This window comes from Schistocerca piceifrons, chromosome X (assembly GCF_021461385.2).
Source record: "Schistocerca piceifrons isolate TAMUIC-IGC-003096 chromosome X, iqSchPice1.1, whole genome shotgun sequence".
NCBI classification, from domain to species: Eukaryota; Metazoa; Arthropoda; class Insecta; order Orthoptera; family Acrididae; genus Schistocerca; species Schistocerca piceifrons.
In genome coordinates this window covers 429,276,742-429,294,864 of record NC_060149.1, presented here as the reverse complement: position 1 = coordinate 429,294,864, position 18,123 = coordinate 429,276,742, and the positions used below count along the sequence as shown (strand labels likewise).

Genomic DNA, 18,123 nt, shown 5'->3' with positions numbered 1-18,123 from the left:
GAGCCATCTTCTCATTTCACTTCTCACACCCGAAACAGCCCAGCTAGCCGGAGGGTCCGTGAATAACGAATCTAAGTAATTGGAAAAACATGTTCTATATTTCACAGTGCGATACAGATAATACGTCGCCAACCCCTTTATTCAGTTTATGGTGTCGTTCTGGAGGTGGGAAAGTATACTTTGTCTGAGAACAATATGCACCGTACGTAATTAAAAGAAGAGCATTTTGCTCGTTAGAAGCCAACAGTCGACTGCCTTGCCAGAAATCAAACCATGCTCGTCGGAGTCGACGAGCGCGCAGTGGGGCATATCTGCGTGTCGACCAGGTGAATAGAGGGCAGTCGTTGACGCTTTAGGAATTATCCGTTCACCACTACATACCACAACGTACGTACCTCTGTAGGGAGAGAGGGATGATGAACCGCTCTCCATATTCTCTGCCCCTGTATCGCCGTGTACTTCTGTTCGAACCCATTGTAAGATTTGTTGCTGAAGGAAGCTTCGACATACGTCTTTCGTTGTGTGCAGCATGGTCTCCGGCAAACTGTCCTGAACGTAACTGTAATCGACGAAGAAGTCCCGAAGGCCTGCGAACAGTGCTGTGATGTGGCCAACACTGACTGATGGACGAAGTGAATGGGGGACCACTTCGTTGATCACAGCGCCCATTAAGGTGACGTGCTCGGTTCGCCAATAGCGTTGGATCGTACTAAGAAGTAACACACGCGCCCTGTTCCTCACGTTTACGACTCCGATGCCTCCCCCTCTCGGTGGCAGCGTCAAGGTTCCACTGTAGATTCTAAAGAGGAGGTCAGCACTCACGAAATGTCCGAAGACTAACTGTAGTCTTGACGCGATCGTAGTGGGCAACTGCAGTATGTGTGCCAAGTGACTTATTTTTGGAGCTATATAGATGCTGACATAACGCGAGCTGGAATACATCTGTGGCACGCAGTGCATATTGTCTTACTAATGCGCGAATTTGTCGCAGTAACCGTCGATAATTATCCGCTGCTGTACGTCGTATGTTTCCATGGAACACCACTTCCAGACACGTGAGAGTGGGGACCTTGGTGATGGGCACTGCTGTCCTTGGTTGCAGCCTCTGCCCACTTCCATCCATCAGGTCTTTCGTAGGTTAATGACACTACCCGTCACCGTTCCATACTGCTGAAGCCATCCTAGCGCTGCCTGGATTTCATCTCCTGACCTGACTAAAACAACGCCGTCATCGGCGTATGCGCGGTGTTGGAAACATGCGGCCCGTACTTAGACGCCTTTAAGGCGTCATCGGAGGCCGTATAGTGCAGGTTCAAGAGCGACAGCAAATAAGATGGCCGAAAGGAGACAACGTTGCCACACTGAACGCCGGATCGTGATAGGTTCTGAGCTAGCACTGCTCACCAACACTCTCGAGTGCTGGTCTTGAACCAACCTCGATACCGTGTCCACAAACGTAAGTGGTATTCCCATCCGTTCGATGACCGCGCGTAGGAATACATGGCCCACTGAGTCGAAAGCGTGATCGAAATGCACTGCCACTAGGGCTCCTCGTAATCTACTGACCCACATAAGTGCTATGACATTACTGTATTCCCCCTAGCGTTGTGTGTATATTGCTCTTCCCACCTAGACATGTTTGACCTAAATGTATTTTGTCCTTTATCGCCGCTTGAAGACGGCCACGAACGATACGTGCAAAGATTTTGCTATCTGCGTTCAATAATCTCAAAGGCCGGTAGCTTCGTAGTTCACGACCATCACATGGATTTGGAAAGGGTGTCATGGTACCATCTGTGAACTCAGTAGGAACCGATAGGGTACAGGGTGACAATTATTGAACTATATGAAATAAAATCTTCAAAACATTTGAATGGTTTGCGTTAGGACGTTCAAACTACAGGGTTGGCTGCGGGGCATGATGGGAATTAGTATGCGCTGTATGGTTTGGTTTAGCGACGAAGCCCCTTTCATTTGGATGGGTTCGTCAACAAACAAAATTGGTGCATTTGGGGGACTGAGAATTCGCATTTCGTGATCGAGAAGTCTCTTCACCCTCAACTGGTGACCGTGTGGTGAGCAATGTCCAGTCACAGAACAATCGGTGCGATATTCCTTGATGGCACGGTGGCTACCGAACGGTATGTGAAGGTTTTGGAAGATGATTTCATCCCCATTATCCAAAACGACCCTGATTTCGACGAGATATGGTTCACTCAAGACGGAGCTCGACCCCATCAAAGCAAGAGACGGTTTTATGTCCTAGAAGAGCACTCTGGGGACCGCATTCTGTCTCTGGGGTACACAGAGGCCTCTGGCATGGGCCTCGATTGACCACCGTATTCTCCCGATCTGGACACATGGGACTCCTTTTTGTGGGCCTATATTAAAGACAAGGTGTACAGAAATGACCCAAAAACCATCGCTCATCTGAAAACAGCCATTCAGGAGGTCATCGATAGCATTGATGTTCCGACACTTCAGTGGGTTATGCAGAATTTTGCTATTCGTCTGCGCCACATAATCGCCAATGGGGGCAAGCATATCGAACATGTCATAACCTAAATCCGAATATATTTAGTGACGTTTACATGTTGAATAAAGTGTATGCACGCAGTAGTTTGTAACTAATTTTCGTTTTTTTTCATATAGTTCAATAATAGTCACCCAGTAGGTGTTAAGAGTTCGTTGAACATCTGTACCCACGACGGCCCATTAGAGAAGGAAAGATGCGTTAGAACTCAAGATGGAGTCCATCCAGTCAAGCAGATCTGTTTAACGCACGACAATTTAGGGCAGCGTCCAGATTATCTACGGCGATTTCAGCTATAAGACCGTCCACTTCAGTGGGACGCTCAGCCGCTGGCATCTCGCGAAGCACGTCTGCAAGTTCTGCTCTGTCCAGTTGGTCCTCCACATAGGAACTATGATGGTGATGAGCGAAAGCACGTACAATAGCCTTCTGCAACGTGATCCGCGATCTATCGGCCATTTCGACATCCCGTGTAAGTGTACTTCGCCGCTGCCTCCTTTCTCTCACTACGGTATATATTGTGATGACGGCCGTTCATTGCGTAATCCATCGAGCAGCCTCGCATGTACTTTAACTCCTTCCGTCCTTACTACCGTAAGACGCAGCAGTTGTGCTTTGATACGGTGAACAGTCTCCTGACGGACCGGAGACGGTGGTTGCGTCGGTAATTCACGTAGGGCTGTGAAATAAAATTCGGAAGTCGCCCGTTGCCAATGTAACTTATCTTGACCATACCTTGTGACGGTTCTGCGTAAGGCCGGTTTAACATAGTAAAGCCACCGCTTAAGCGTTGAATCGTACGCACGTTGACGCCACTGACATTGATGCCATGTGTCTTCTGTTGTGTTGGCTAAAGAGTCAGCACCGTGTTACTAGAGGAGGCCGAAATGCACGCGTTTAGCTCACGCAGGCTGGCGTGAAGAGGGAAGAACTATACTGACGTGAGGTCTGGAACGTGACAAGGAATGAGAATTCAGAAAGCGGACGTAATTAGTTTCATACTTAACTTTAATCCATTAATGATGAACGTCGCTCTTGACGGTACATGATTCACAATATTATCTGTTAGTAACTGAATATGGCGCCTTGCTAGGTCGTAGCAAATGACGTAGCTGAAGGCTATGCTAAACTGTCGTCTCGGCAAATGAGAGCGTATGTAGTCAGTGAACCCTCGCTAGCAAAGTCAGCTGTACAACTGGGACTAGTGCTAGGGAGTCTCTAGACTAGACCTGCCGTGTGGCGGCGCTCGGTCTGCAATCACTGATAGTGGCGACACGCGGGTCCGACGTATACTAACGGACCGCGGCCGATTTAAAGGCTACCACCTAGCAAGTGTGGTGTCTGGCGGTGACACCACATCTTCAGCCTCCTGTAAACAGTTCTCATTACGCAGGTGGGTAACATTGAGCTTCCACGGAACCCTGCTGCGCCATTTCTTTTGTCGAGACAGAGCGGCGGAGCAGATGTAACCCTGGTCGTCTGTAAAGGCCGCAGGCCACATCTCCGCGTCAATAGTCGCCGTGCGTAGCCCACGCGACACATACACCATCTCGAGTTGATTGGCTGAATGGATCGTAAAGTACGGATATCCGAGGCTGTCGCCGGGCGTCATTTCCCAGGTGTCTTGCAAGGCAAGATCCTGGATCAGCGTCTGTAACGCCGGGCAAGGGATTAAGTGTGGGCGCAGAACGAAGTTAAAGTCGTCACCGACAATGTAGTTCTCCTGACGTCCTCGAAAGATCGGTGACACTTCCTCTGTATAAAAGGATGTGCGTTCGCGTCTCTTCCTCAAGTCAGACGGTGCCTAAACATTCGCCAAGCGGACATCCCCTACAGTCAGGGCAACACTACGGCTCGATGGTAAATATTCCACATCTTCAGCCACTATTGCTTCTCATGACAGTATGGCTTGCCACCGCTTCGTCGTAACCTGTTAAACGATAGACGCCATAACCATAAAACTCAACTGGGACATTGCTTCTTATCTCCTACATAAAACTATGTCGTCCACTGCCCACAGCATTTCTTGCAGCATTTGGATCTTTACTGGGACGCGAATACCATTGATGTTAACTGTACGAATACGGTAGACGTGTGGCATCGGCTCGGTTGTGCACTGCTAAAACGTCACGCACCAAAGAATTAGCTGTCTACGAAGCATTCTTCCTGGACCGGGACCACACGACACCGCTTCATTGGCCGCCGTGGGCAAGGTCCCCTCCCGACTCGTTGTCGGTGAAGCCAATGGCTGAACGTCGACGTCCTGCATCGTTTTCTGTCTTTTCGTCTTCTGTGGACAGCTGCCGCTTCTTTCGCTTCTTTGTCAACCGCTGTTTTCATAATCGTGCCTCCACGTCTGCTGAGGGATACTGTTCAGTGCAGTCCTCTTGCAGATCCGCTTCCACATCTGAAGATGGGTTCGATTGGAGTGTGGGAGGACCGTGGCTTCGCATCTGTTATGGGACGTCTGGCTGATGGTGTGACAAGGTCATTTGTGCCGCCAGTGACGTGGGATCGGGGACGATACTCGTAGACTATATGGGCACCGGCCTGTCATAGAGACTAAAAATCTCGAAAAGATCTTGACCAATTTACTTAACATTTTTACATGATGATCTAGGAAACATTCGGTAGGACGTAGGTTACATATATTTAAGTAAATCGGTCAACAACTATTCAACTATTAAAGATTTTGCGCTGATTTTTACAGGATACTCTAACAAATATTTGGACGGACATATATATACACTCCTGGAAATGGAAAAAAGAACACATTGACACCGGTGTGTCAGACCCACCATACTTGCTCCGGACACTGCGAGAGGGCTGTACAAGCAATGATCACACGCACGGCACAGCGGACACACCAGGAACCGCGGTGTTGGCCGTCGAATGGCGCTAGCTGCGCAGCATTTGGCACCGCCGCCGTCAGTGTCAGCCAGTTTGCCGTGGCATACGGAGCTCCATCGCAGTCTTTAACACTGGTAGCATGCCGCGACAGCGTGGACGTGAACCGTATGTGCAGTTGACGGACTTTGAGCGAGGGCGTATAGTGGGCATGCGGGAGGCCGGGTGGACGTACCGCCGAATTGCTCAACACGTGGGGCGTGAGGTTTCCACAGTACATCGATGTTGTCGCCAGTGGTCGGCGGAAGGTGCACGTGCCCGTCGACCTGGGACCGGACCGCAGCGACGCACGGATGCACGCCAAGACCGTAGGATCCTACGCAGTGCCGTAAGGGACCGCACCGCCACTTCCAAGCAAATTAGGGACACTGTTGCTCCTGGGGTATCGGCGAGGACCATTCGCAACCGTCTCCATGAAGCTGGGCTACGGTCCCGCACACCGTTAGGCCGTCTTCCGCTCACGCCCCAACATCGTGCAGCCCGCCTCCAGTGGTGTCGCGACAGGCGTGAATGGAGGGACGAATGGAGACGTGTCGTCTTCAGCGATGAGAGTCGCTTCTGCCTTGGTGCCAATGATGGTCGTATGCGTGTTTGGCGCCGTGCAGGTGAGCGCCACAATCAGGACTGCATACGACCGAGGCACACAGGGCCAACACCCGGCATCATGGTGTGGGGAGCGATCTCCTACACTGGCCGTACACCACTGGTGATCGTCGAGGGGACACTGAATAGTGCACGGTACATCCAAACCGTCGTCGAACCCATCGTTCTACCATTCCTAGACCGGCAAGGGAACTTGCTGTTCCAACAGGACAATGCACGTCCGCATGTATCCCGTGCCACCCAACGTGCTCTAGAATGTGTAAGTCAACTACCCTGGCCAGCAAGATCTCCGGATCTGTCCCCTATTGAGCATGTTTGGGACTGGATGAAGCGTCGTCTCACGCGGTCTGCACGTCCAGCACGAACGCTGGTCCAACTGAGGCGCCAAGTGGAAATGGCATGGCAAGCCGTTCCACAGGACTACATCCAGCATCTCTACGATCGTCTCCATGGGAGAATAGCAGCCTGCATTGCTGTGAAAGGTGGATATACACTGTACTAGTGCCGACATTGTGCATGTTCTGTTGCCTGTGTCTATGTGCCTGTGGTTCTGTCAATGTGATCATGTGATGTATCTGACCCCAGGAATGTGTCAATAAAGTTTCCCCTTCCTGGGACAATGAATTCACGGTGTTCTCATTTCAATTTCCAGGAGTGTATATCAGTAAGACGGTCAAGAACTTTTTGAGATTTTTGCTAACAACGTTTCCCCTTTATATACAAAAAGTATATAGCCTACGTACTATCGATTGTTTACTAGAACATCGTGTAAAATTTTTAAGTAAACTGCCCAAAATCTTTTCGATATCTTTAGTAAAAACGTCTCGTCTTTATAGTAAACAGATCAAGAACTTTTAGAGATTCTTTTTGGCAAAAATTTCGAAAGGCTTTTGATGATTTTACTTCCAGTTTTTACACGATACTCTAATAAACGTTTGAACAGACAAAGGCTATATATATATATATATATATATATATATATATATATATATATATATATATATATATATATATATATGGACAAAGAGGGGGAGGTGGGGAATGACCGAGAGAGAGGGGAGAGAAGGGGTTGGGCACTTATATTCAATTCCCATACATATACAGCAACTGCGAAGCATTGCCGGGTTCTCTAGTTAATATAGAAATGTAGATTCTATACAGTAACAGCTTACCTTAACACCATGTGATGCCTCCGTTGTGGTAACATAATCATTGCGGTCGTCTTTTATCAGCATGGACAAGCCCATTTGGCGCCCGCAAGCACTCATCCTGACAACGTCGTTTAGATTGTCTGCACTGTTTCTAAAAGAAAAAAAAAGATAAGACTAATATTATGTAGAGATCTCAGACGAAAAGCGCGAGAGTAGAAGAGAAAGGATGTAGAGGTTCCGGGACGGAAAGAGGAAAATGAAGTCCATGAAGGGACTGCCAGTGTTCTTAAAGAGTCCATAACCTAAGAAGAAGAAGAAGAAGAAAAGGATGTGGAGCATGTGCAGACAGAATATCTCAGGCGGTACATAAAGAATACTTGCAGCGAAGAGAGTACGGGTGGCAACGATTACAGGCGACGGAAGACCCAACAGACGATGCTAGCGAGACAGACGACAGTAGTTGCAATCTGACGATGCGGCACAGGCGAAGACGTAACAACGTTAAGTTGGCTAAATGCAGTGTACTAACTTAGGCTAGGTGATACATTGGACTTGCTGGCTACTGCAGCAGATGAATCCTATAACCTAGGCATGGAATAATACTACCCATTTCATTATACAGGACACAGCATACACATACAAACACACATGATAGAGATCCAAAGACCCTAGAACAGTAAAATTATAAACAAGACCATAATTAAACCTGACTGGTGATAGTCACTGGAGTGTCGCGACAAAAAGTGAACATTAGACAGTAACGTTGGATTATAAGGCAAATATTAAAATAGAGGACCACATACGCTGCCCTCTAGAGTAGATGAAAACTAGAAACTAACCTAGATGTATGATCATGACATCTGAAGGTAAGAGGATGAAGGTATTGCTGAGGTTCTCACCTTTGGATGGCGAGTAGTAGTAGATGGGGGTGGAGGTTGTCCAGGAGCGTAAGTCTCAGTGTCTTTCTAAGGTACTCCCTCCTGGACAGCATTGGTGGGGGCAGTCTATAAATCTAAACTCTTTCCCATTTTCCTATTTTTCTATCTTCGAGATACATAAATTGTTAAATTTAAGCCTTTCTGTATCCCAGCTAGTTTTGTTTCCACGTACATTAAGCTACAACTATGTTAAAACACTAAGAAACCACATAACCTTCAATTTGATATTGCGAAAACATGATCTGTCTTAGCCATTAGGTTACAGGTCAAATGAAAATGGCTGCATATTAAATAAAATTAAAAAAAATCACACAGAAGCATTGCCAAGCATCTCAGCTTATAATAAACTACATGGCCCAAACTCTCTGAACACCCATTCTCGGTCTTCTCAAAGACTAAAATTATTTCGGGCTTCCTTTTGCTGCTGTTTTAGTAAACCAGACCTCAGTGCGAAGGTTGGGTTGAACACCACAGTGAATTGTTAGGTATGGTCCTACTGGTAGCAATACACAGTTGTCAACTCCCTAACCTATCAACTGACTTACCCAACCAGTTATAGGGGGAGCCAGAGTTTAAAGTTGACCCCAAATCACGTGACATCTAAGCATTTTTCGTGACATGAAGCAACAGAACAGATAAGTGAAAAAAAGTCCAACAGTCAGCTTGGAACTGAACCTCGTTTCTTTGCGCTTGGAGTGCGATACTTACTCACTTAGTCTCCGAGCACGCTTACTACTATTACTGCCTCCGTTATGCTGTAGAGGCTCTCCATTCCATTCTAACATACTACAGGCGAAATGAGTTTCCCTTGTCTCTTGAGCACGGTGAGCAGTTGCTGAGTTTTTAAGTGAAATGTTCTGTCGTGCAGCTAATGCTTTAGTTCATTTCAAACGCGCTCAATTGTTTGAGATCTCAGCTTTGATGCCAGTCCTAAAATTCCACCTAAACTCCTTCCCCAACCAAGATTTAGTAGTCATCGCTTTGCGGGTAACCACATCATGATAAATATACAGAAAATGTGCAACTTCAACTGCTGCCATTATGTAGAAACCGTCCTGTTGTCTACAATGGTTTCACGAACACCGCCTCCCATTTTTCTGAAGACGAAAGCTAGTGGTCTGAGTCCAAGTCAGGAAAAGAAGATACCGTCTGTGAAACAAACTTCACCGTACTTCACAGCCACCACAGTAACTCAGAGTTGTGACTAAACTTAGCATTTTTAGGTGCAAAAACGTGTCGAAAAAGGTGCAAAACCCCTCCTGCACTATATGTTAAAAGGTATTTAAAACGGTGTCAATTCCATATGCGAAAATGTGTTTTGGAATACGTATATAAGTCATTAAATCACAAACATCATACACTGGAAAATACACTCCTGGAAATGGAAAAAAGAACACATTGATACCGGTGTGTCAGACCCACCATACTTGCTCCGGACACTGCGCGAGGGCTGTACAAGCAATGATCACACGCACGGCACAGCGGACACACCAGGAACCGCGGTGTTGGCCGTCGAATGGCGCTAGCTGCGCAGCATTTGTGCACCGCCGCCGTCAGTGTCAGCCAGTTTGCCGTGGCATACGGAGCTCCATCGCAGTCTTTAACACTGGTAGCATGCCGCGACAGCGTGGACGTGAACCGTATGTGCAGCTGACGGACTTTGAGCGAGGGCGTATAGTGGGCATGCGGGAGGCCGGGTGGACGTACCGCCGAATTGATCAACACGTGGGGCGTGAGGTCTCCACAGTACATCGATGTTGTCGCCAGTGGTCGGCGGAAGGTGCACGTGCCCGTCGACCTGGGACCGGACCGCAGCGACGCACGGGTGCACGCCAAGACCGTAGGATCCTACGCAGTGCCGTAGGGGACCGCACCGCCACTTCCCAGCAAATTAGGGACACTGTTGCTCCTGGGGTATCGGCGAGGACCATTCGCAACCGTCTCCATGAAGCTGGGCTAGTGTCCCGCACACCGTTAGGCCGTCTTCCGCTCACGCCCCAACATCGTGCAGCCCGCCTCCAGTGGTGTCGCGACAGGCGTGAATGGAGGGACGAATGGAGACGTGTCGTCTTCAGCGATGAGAGTCGCTTCTGCTTTGGTGCCAATGATGGTCGTATGCGTGTTTGGCGCCGTGCAGGTGAGCGCCACAATCAGGACTGCATACGACCGAGGCACACAGGGCCAACACCCGGCATCATGGTGTGGGGAGCGATCTCCTACACTGGCCGTACACCACTGGTGATCGTCGAGGGGACACTGAATAGTGCACGGTACATCCAAACCGTCATCGAACCCATCGTTCTACCATTCCTAGACCGGCAAGGGAACTTGCTGTTCCAACAGGACAATGCACGTCCGCATGTATCCCGTGCCACCCAACGTGCTCTAGAAGGTGTAAGTCAACTACCCTGGCCAGCAAGATCTCCGGATCTGTCCCCCATTGAGGATGTTTGGGACTGGATGAAGCGTCGTCTCACGCGGTCTGCACGTCCAGCACGAACGCTGGTCCAACTGAGGCGCCAGGTGGAAATGGCATGGCAAGCCGTTCCACAGGACTACATCCAGCATCTCTACGATCGTCTCCATGGGAGAATAGCAGCCTGCATTGCTGCTAAAGGTGGATATACACTGTACTAGTGCTGACATTGTGCATGCTCTGTTGCCTGTGTCTATGTGCCTGTGGTTCTGTCAGTGTGATTATGTGATGTATCTGACCCCAGGAATGTGTCAATAAAGTTTCCCCTTCCTGGGACAATGAATTCACGGTGTTCTTATTTCAATTTCCAGGAGTGTATAATGAAATGCATCATTGAATACACTGACCCACTTCAGTTACGCATTCAGAAAACTGTTTAAACAAATAACTTCCAACATTTCAATGTATCTGTGATTACTCTGGTCAGAATTGAAAAGAACGTACATATTACAGGAACGCGTTTGCCTCCTTCCGTTATCATCATTAGATGAGCTACTCTGTTCAAAGCTACAGTTTTATCTGTAATAATTTATGTAGATGTTTAGATGATTTGCTGTTTGGAAGTAGAAGAGGACCATTGTACATCAACAGGCACATGAGGTGCGTATTTTGTTTTCAAACGGTGGTCAATATTCTTATTTATCGACACGTTCCCCACAGCAGCGTTTCTAAGTTCAGCACGACTCTACTTCACAATAATTAAAGCACATCCTTCACATCTGTCAAAATGACCCAATTTGCTTCTTTCTCTAAAGAATTCGTCTCCAGTCTTCTCATGGCTGTGTACAATACAACACTCATCTCACATTTCCTCTTCCCTGATACTTTCATAGCCTTTCTTTCAGCTAAAGTATCATCTGGAAAATCATCTAAACATCTTCAAAATGCCTGAAAATTACTACAGATAACCAGTACAGCTGTTTCACTGCAGACGTCATTTTCCAAAATGTTTTGAGAAAGTGACATATTCTAAAATAATCCCTCACCTGAGAAACAGTAACATCCACGACAAATCACAGTTGCTCTACTGAGAATGCCATTTATATGTCACTCCCCAAATTTTACAAGCATTAAATGACAAAATAGAGCCAGCTGATATTTTCTGCTACCTATCTAAGGCATTTGACTGTGTAAATCATAGTATTCTCCTACATAAATTGAAGTTTTATAGGATTGATGGTACAGCCAACCAATGGATAATATCATATCTAACCAGAAGAATGCAGAAAGTTGTTCTTAATAATTCAGCCAATGCAGTCTGGGGACATAATTATGAGTGCGGAGAAATCACGTGTGGGGTTCCTCATATATATAAACGATCTTTCGTCTAATACATAACAAGCAGAATTAGTTCTTTTTGCAGATGACACTAGTATTGCAATCAATCCAAGCATACATACAGAAATAGAAGAACTGGTAAACGTGATCTTAAAAATATCATTGACTAGTTTTCTGCGGAAGGTCTCCTTGTCAATTTTAAAAAGACGCAACAATTTCAGTCCTGCATATCTAGGGGTACTACACCAATGATAAGTTCAACACATGACGAGGAAATAATAAATAGGGTGGAAACTTCAGAATTCTTAGGCGTCCATATTGATGACAATTTAAACTGGAAAAAGCATATTTTGGAACTCTTAAAAGAACTTAGTTCAGTCACATTTGCACTTATAATCATTGCAAATTCTGAAAGACATAAATCAGTAAGTTGACATATTTTGCATATTTCCGTTCAATAATGTCGTATGGTGTACTGTTCTAGGGTGACTCATCTTTAAGAAACAAGGTATTGATTGCTCAAAAAGTGCGGAAAGAATAATATACCACGTTCACATACGATCTTCTTGAAGACATATGTTTAAACAAATAGGTATTTTGACTACTACTTCACAGCCTATTTAGTCACTCGTGAAGCTTGTTCTACATAACCCACTGCAGTTCAAGACTAACAACTACGTACATAGTTATAATACCAGAAGGAAAAAATGATGTTCATTGCTCCACATGTACGTTGTCTTTATCACAAAAAGAAGTGCAAAATGCTGCCATCAAAATTTTCGATCACTTACAAAATAATGTAAGATACCTGACACAGAGCAAAGTTCAGTTTGAAAACAAACTGAAAAAGTTTGTCCTTGACAACTCATTATAATATCAATGTGTAAAAGGTGATTATTATTAACTCACAACAGTACCGATACTTAAAATATGTGCCGCACGCGCGCGCACGTGTGTGTGTGTGTATATATATCTGTGTGTGTGTGTGTGTGTGTGTGTGTGTGTGTGTGCATGTGTGTGTATGTATGTTGCTTACATCTCCTAAACCACTGGAGCGATTTCAACCGAACTTGGTACACGTATCCCTCACTGTCAGGCAACAATCGCTGTCGGAAAAAGAACCACATACGTATCATGGTTCGGGAAATATGACGTCATAAATAACGAGAGGTGTGGAAAACTGCCACATCGTGCATGACGTTTACATTTATTACTTCTTTGCTACTTACTCTACTCGTAATACATTTTGCAGGCTGTATCCACATATGCCGCTGAATGTGCCTATAAAACTATATCATTTCATGACACATACATCAGGAGACTTGATGACATAAACACTGAGATGCGTGAAAAAATGCCGCATCATGCATGACATTTTAATACAATTATTCTCTACTACCGAGGAACTCCTACAGTGGAGTCAACTTAAGGAAATCCCTGACACGTGGTAGCGCAATTAACAGCTTTCAACTGCGAAGCGTAAACGGCTGTACACGAAAACAATACCCGCTTATATAGCTATGAAGAGGCTTTTCCGCAGAGACGGTTACAAGATCGCGCTGTAGACACGTGAAGCAGCTGTACTCATACGTTTGTACACTGTGCAAATTTCTCTGTACGATTATTTCACAATTTCAAAGGTATTTTCACGAATACGTGGAAATGAAATTTTTTCGATATTACGCTACAAACACAGTTCATTGTTTGTTTCCGTTTCTAACAGAAAATTGGCAAAATGGAATACCCAGACAATCCCGGGCTTGTCAGCTAACAATAGTAATAATAATAAAAATAATCATGTAGCCATTTTTACGTATGAATTTGTAATGTGAATATAAAATGACTCGTTTCAATCACCAACTTTCTCCTCCGAATGCGAAAATACTTTGTTGGCGCCGACCTACATAGGGAGAAACGATCACCATAATAAAATAAGGGAAATCGGAGCTCGCACAGAAAGATATAGGTGTTCCTTTATTCTGCGCGCTATACGAGATTGGGATAATAGAGAATTGTGAAAGTGGTTCGATGAGCCCTCTGCCAGGCACTTAAATGTGATTTGCAGGGTATCCATGTAGATGTAGACGTTCCACATCATTACGATTAATAGCACAACTGGCCCATGGAGCATTAAACTAACTAACGTCTCATGAAATGCGATTTAGACGTTACAGACGCTGCACTTTTCAAAAAATTTGTTACAGTAGCGTCACTATTAAACTGTTTGACAGTGTCATACATTCTCCCAGTGTCATTTTGGATTTCGGCATTTTGGATGCAGACAAAAAAAGAGAATCTAATCTAGCAGAAGAACACTACAAGTAGTGCAAACTGTACTCACTAGAGTATGCGACCTGCTTAACGTCAAACTGCTTCTGCAGTTGGTGTAGTCGCGAGACAGTCACCAAGCAAACAATCACCGTGGCGACCATTGTTAGAGCTGGCGTAGCTATGTACTCTGCCTTGCCAGGAATTTTCGTAATATTCGAAATTTAATCACACTAATACGAGAGGGAACATACTTTATTGTTTAATATTTGTATGACTGACTTATACTTTTCTTTATTTACGGCTTCATTTATTTTCTGTTCCATATATTACTCTTTTCTTGTTATTCATGACGATGCAACATAGTCTTGCAGTACAAAATTACATTTCTTTCTTCGCCGTACATCATATGTATAAACATATCTGCAGGAAGTGTTATGGTACCTATCTAACTTTTATTGGAGCAACCGCTCATGTGCAAACAGCAAGTGATTCAAAGAAAATAAATCAATAGCAAAATAAGACTATTCCCAAATATCTCTACTTTGTTTTAGGGACGAACGTGAGTTATAAGAGAAGGAGGGTGACGAAGAGACAGAAGTTGAGTTTTTAGAGTTACAAGTGCCAAACAGTGTGTCCAGTGACGATTAATATCCACGATAAAGATATATGATCATTTCAGACGAAAGCTGAGAAGTAGGTTTAACACTAATGGGATGAGCAGTACCTTGAGGCATAGGGTCACTCACTCTTGGGATATAATCAAGAACAAAGGTACTTTACTGAAACCAATTTCGGGCATACGTGGACGCTTTGTAATACCTGCCAACATAAGCGTAAACTAAGCATGAACGCCAGTAAATGAAATATCGTTGATACGTGCAGTTCACCAGCGATGATTAAAGACAGTTATTTTCGATCAGATAACGGCAATTTTCAGAGTAAATCTTCCATATAACAGCCCACTTGAGGTCCAACGGGATATATCTGTCTCTCTTATAGTGTTTCAAATACCAGCATGCTGAGAAAACTTTTGAAATTATGTCTTCCATGAGGAACTCTTTCAGCCCAAAACCCAAACATTACACAGTGGGTCTCAAAAACAAAATAAATGAAATTGTCATAAAAGAGTTAAAGGTGCGGCAGAAGAAAAAAGTATTACAAAAGATACTGATAAAAGAAGCAGCAAAATCACGGTTAGGAGCATTTATTCCATGTTTCCTTTGGACGATAAGTCATTCACAATAGTTCAAATACGAAATAAATTAAGGCGCAGCTTTATATGCAGTAAAGTTGTTAGAGTTGGATCTAAAAGTGACCCACATTTCCGTGGGTGGCTAAGCGTTAACTATGCACGAACAACGTGACTGACTGCCAAACAGTCTGAAGTTCTGTGAATTTTCAGTTGATTAGTAGTTCCGCTCTCTATCCTAAAGAAAAAAACTGTGCAACGGAATTTTAATTATTGAACTCCAGAATGACGGATCAATACTATTCAGTATTTTTTTTTGACAGAGTACACGATGCTAAAGAGCATAGGACATGGAGGCTTGTGGTGGCGTGCACTTGAGCGAAAAGTTCAGCGAACTAAGTAGCTGCATTACTAACATTTATTTATTATCCTTTTTCTATCAAATTATATAAAATTTTAGACTCGTCACGAGCATCACATGCGCTTGAATGGAGAATAAATCTCAAAGGCTTAATCCAATGAATGACACAAACTTACAAATCGAAAGAAACAGTTAAAAACTGACACTGATTCGTAGCTAGTGGAGGAAAGATAGTAGCTGAACGATGGAAGTGAAACAAGTTGGTGGCTTCAAACATCACAGCACATAAGCTCGCAAGCCTAGTTCATTAAATGAGTGACCACGCAGCACTTACAGGATGAGAAAGGAAAGGAAGAAGAACAATACCACTTGACTTGACTCGGTTCCCACTTTACCCATATAATGGTTGATTTGGCCCGTCGTTATCTAACCTGAAATCCATTCCTATCCCTTCCGATGTGCGTTCAGCGTTCCGCATTGCGTATTTTTAACCCTGGCTGACTCACTGATTACAGCGGCCGGTATCGCGGTGCGCCCGCAACTCATGCCTTCGCCTCACGTACCGGTAGCGGAAGCAAATTTCGTGCGTCCGCAGTCTGCCACCGTCGTCGAGTGAAAGTCTCTACACCATGTTACACTGACATTCGAGCACGACTCCGACCTCCATCAAACCCCTGGTCAAGTGGATGCCACTTCAAAACTGATAATCTCCATCTAATCTTCCAGCAGTGTATCGTCACCTTCCCTCGACCAATCGCTGGGCAGACGCGAGATGCAGCTGCACATCAAAATAATTTGCAGTAAAATTTAAGCTCCCACCCGTGTGCGCGAGAGAGCCAGTTAGTATGGAATAGAATGGGAGGACCGACCGCGGTGGCCGAGAGGTTCTAGGCGCTTCAGACCGGAATCGCGCGACTGCTACTGTCGCAGGTTCGAATCCTGCCTCGGGCATAGATTTATGTGACGTCCGTAGGTTAGTTAGGTTTAAGAAGTTCTAAGTTCTAGGGGAATTATGACCTCAGATGTTGAGTCCCATAGTGGTCAGAGCCATTTGAACCATATTTGAATGGGAGGAGGTTGTCGATTGGACTGGAAAACTGCTCGAGTTACACCAATACTCAAAAAGGGGAATAGGAGTATTCCACTGAATTACAGGCCCATATCACTAACATCCATTTGCAGCAGGATTTTGAAACATATACTGTGTTCGAACATTATGAATTACGTCGAGGAAACAATTTATTGACAAATAGCCAGCACGGATTCAGAAAATATCGTTCTTGTGAAACACAACCAGCTCTTTACACTCATGAAGTAATGAGTGCTATCGACAGGGGATGTCAAATTGAGTCCATATTTTTAGATTTCCAAAAGGCTTTCGACACCATTCCTCACAAGCGTCTTCTAATCAAACTGCGTGCTTATGGAATATCGCCTCAGTTGTGTGACTGGATTCATGATTTCTTGTCAGAAAGGTCACAGTTTGTAGTAATAGATGGAAAGTCATTGAGTAAAACAGAAGAAATAACCGGCGTTCCCCAAGGAAGTGACATAGACTCTCTAGGGTTCCTGATGTATATTAACGACGTAGGAGACAATCTGAGAAGCCCTCACAGATTGTTTGTAGACGATGCTGCCATTTACTGTCTTGTTAAGTCATCAGATGACCAAAACGAATTGCAAAGTGATCTAGATAAAATATCTGTATGATGCGCAAAGTGGAAATTCACCTTGAATAAAGAAAACTCTGAAGTTGTACACATGAGAACTAAAAGTAATCCGCTAAATTCCGATTACTCGATAAGTCACACAAATCGCTGTAAATTCAAGTAAATACTTAGGGATTACAACTACAAATAACCTAAATTGGAACTATAACATAGATAATGTTGTGGGTAGAGCAAACCAATTGGCAGAATACTTAGAACGTGCAACAGGTCTACTAGAAAGACTGCTTACGCCACTTTTGTTCGCCCTTTTCTGGTGTACTGCTGTGCGGTGTGGGATCCGTATCAGGTAGGACTGACGGATGACATCGAAAAGTTCAAAGATGGGTAGGTCGTTTTTTACTATCGCGAAATAGGGGGGATAGTGCCACAGACACGATACATGAATTGGAGTGGCAATCATTAACACAAAGCCGATTTTCGTTGCGACGGGATCTTCTCATGAAATTTCAATCACCAGATTTCTTCTCCATTTGCGAGTACATTCTGCTGGCACCCACCTACATAGGGAGAAATGATCATCACGATAAAATAAGAGAAATCAGGGCTCGCACAGCAAAATTTAAGTGCTCGTTTCTCCCGCGCGTCGTTCGGGAGTGGAACGGTAGAGAGACAGCTTGCAGGTGGTGCATTGAATCCTCCGCCAGGCACTTTATTGTGAATAGCAGAGTGATCACGTAGATACAGAT

At 44.9% G+C, this 18,123-nt stretch overlaps 1 protein-coding gene across 1 annotated transcript in view; it reads right to left on the bottom strand.

The window, feature by feature from the left end:
- Window positions 1-18,123, bottom strand: part of LOC124722399 (sodium channel protein Nach-like) — a 93,500-nt gene that overhangs the window by 11,227 nt on the left and 64,150 nt on the right. The window contains exon 5 of the mRNA XM_047247569.1: window positions 7,216-7,345. Coding sequence (XP_047103525.1) covers window positions 7,216-7,345 — 130 coding nt within the window. The remainder of the gene's footprint in view (window positions 1-7,215; window positions 7,346-18,123) is intronic.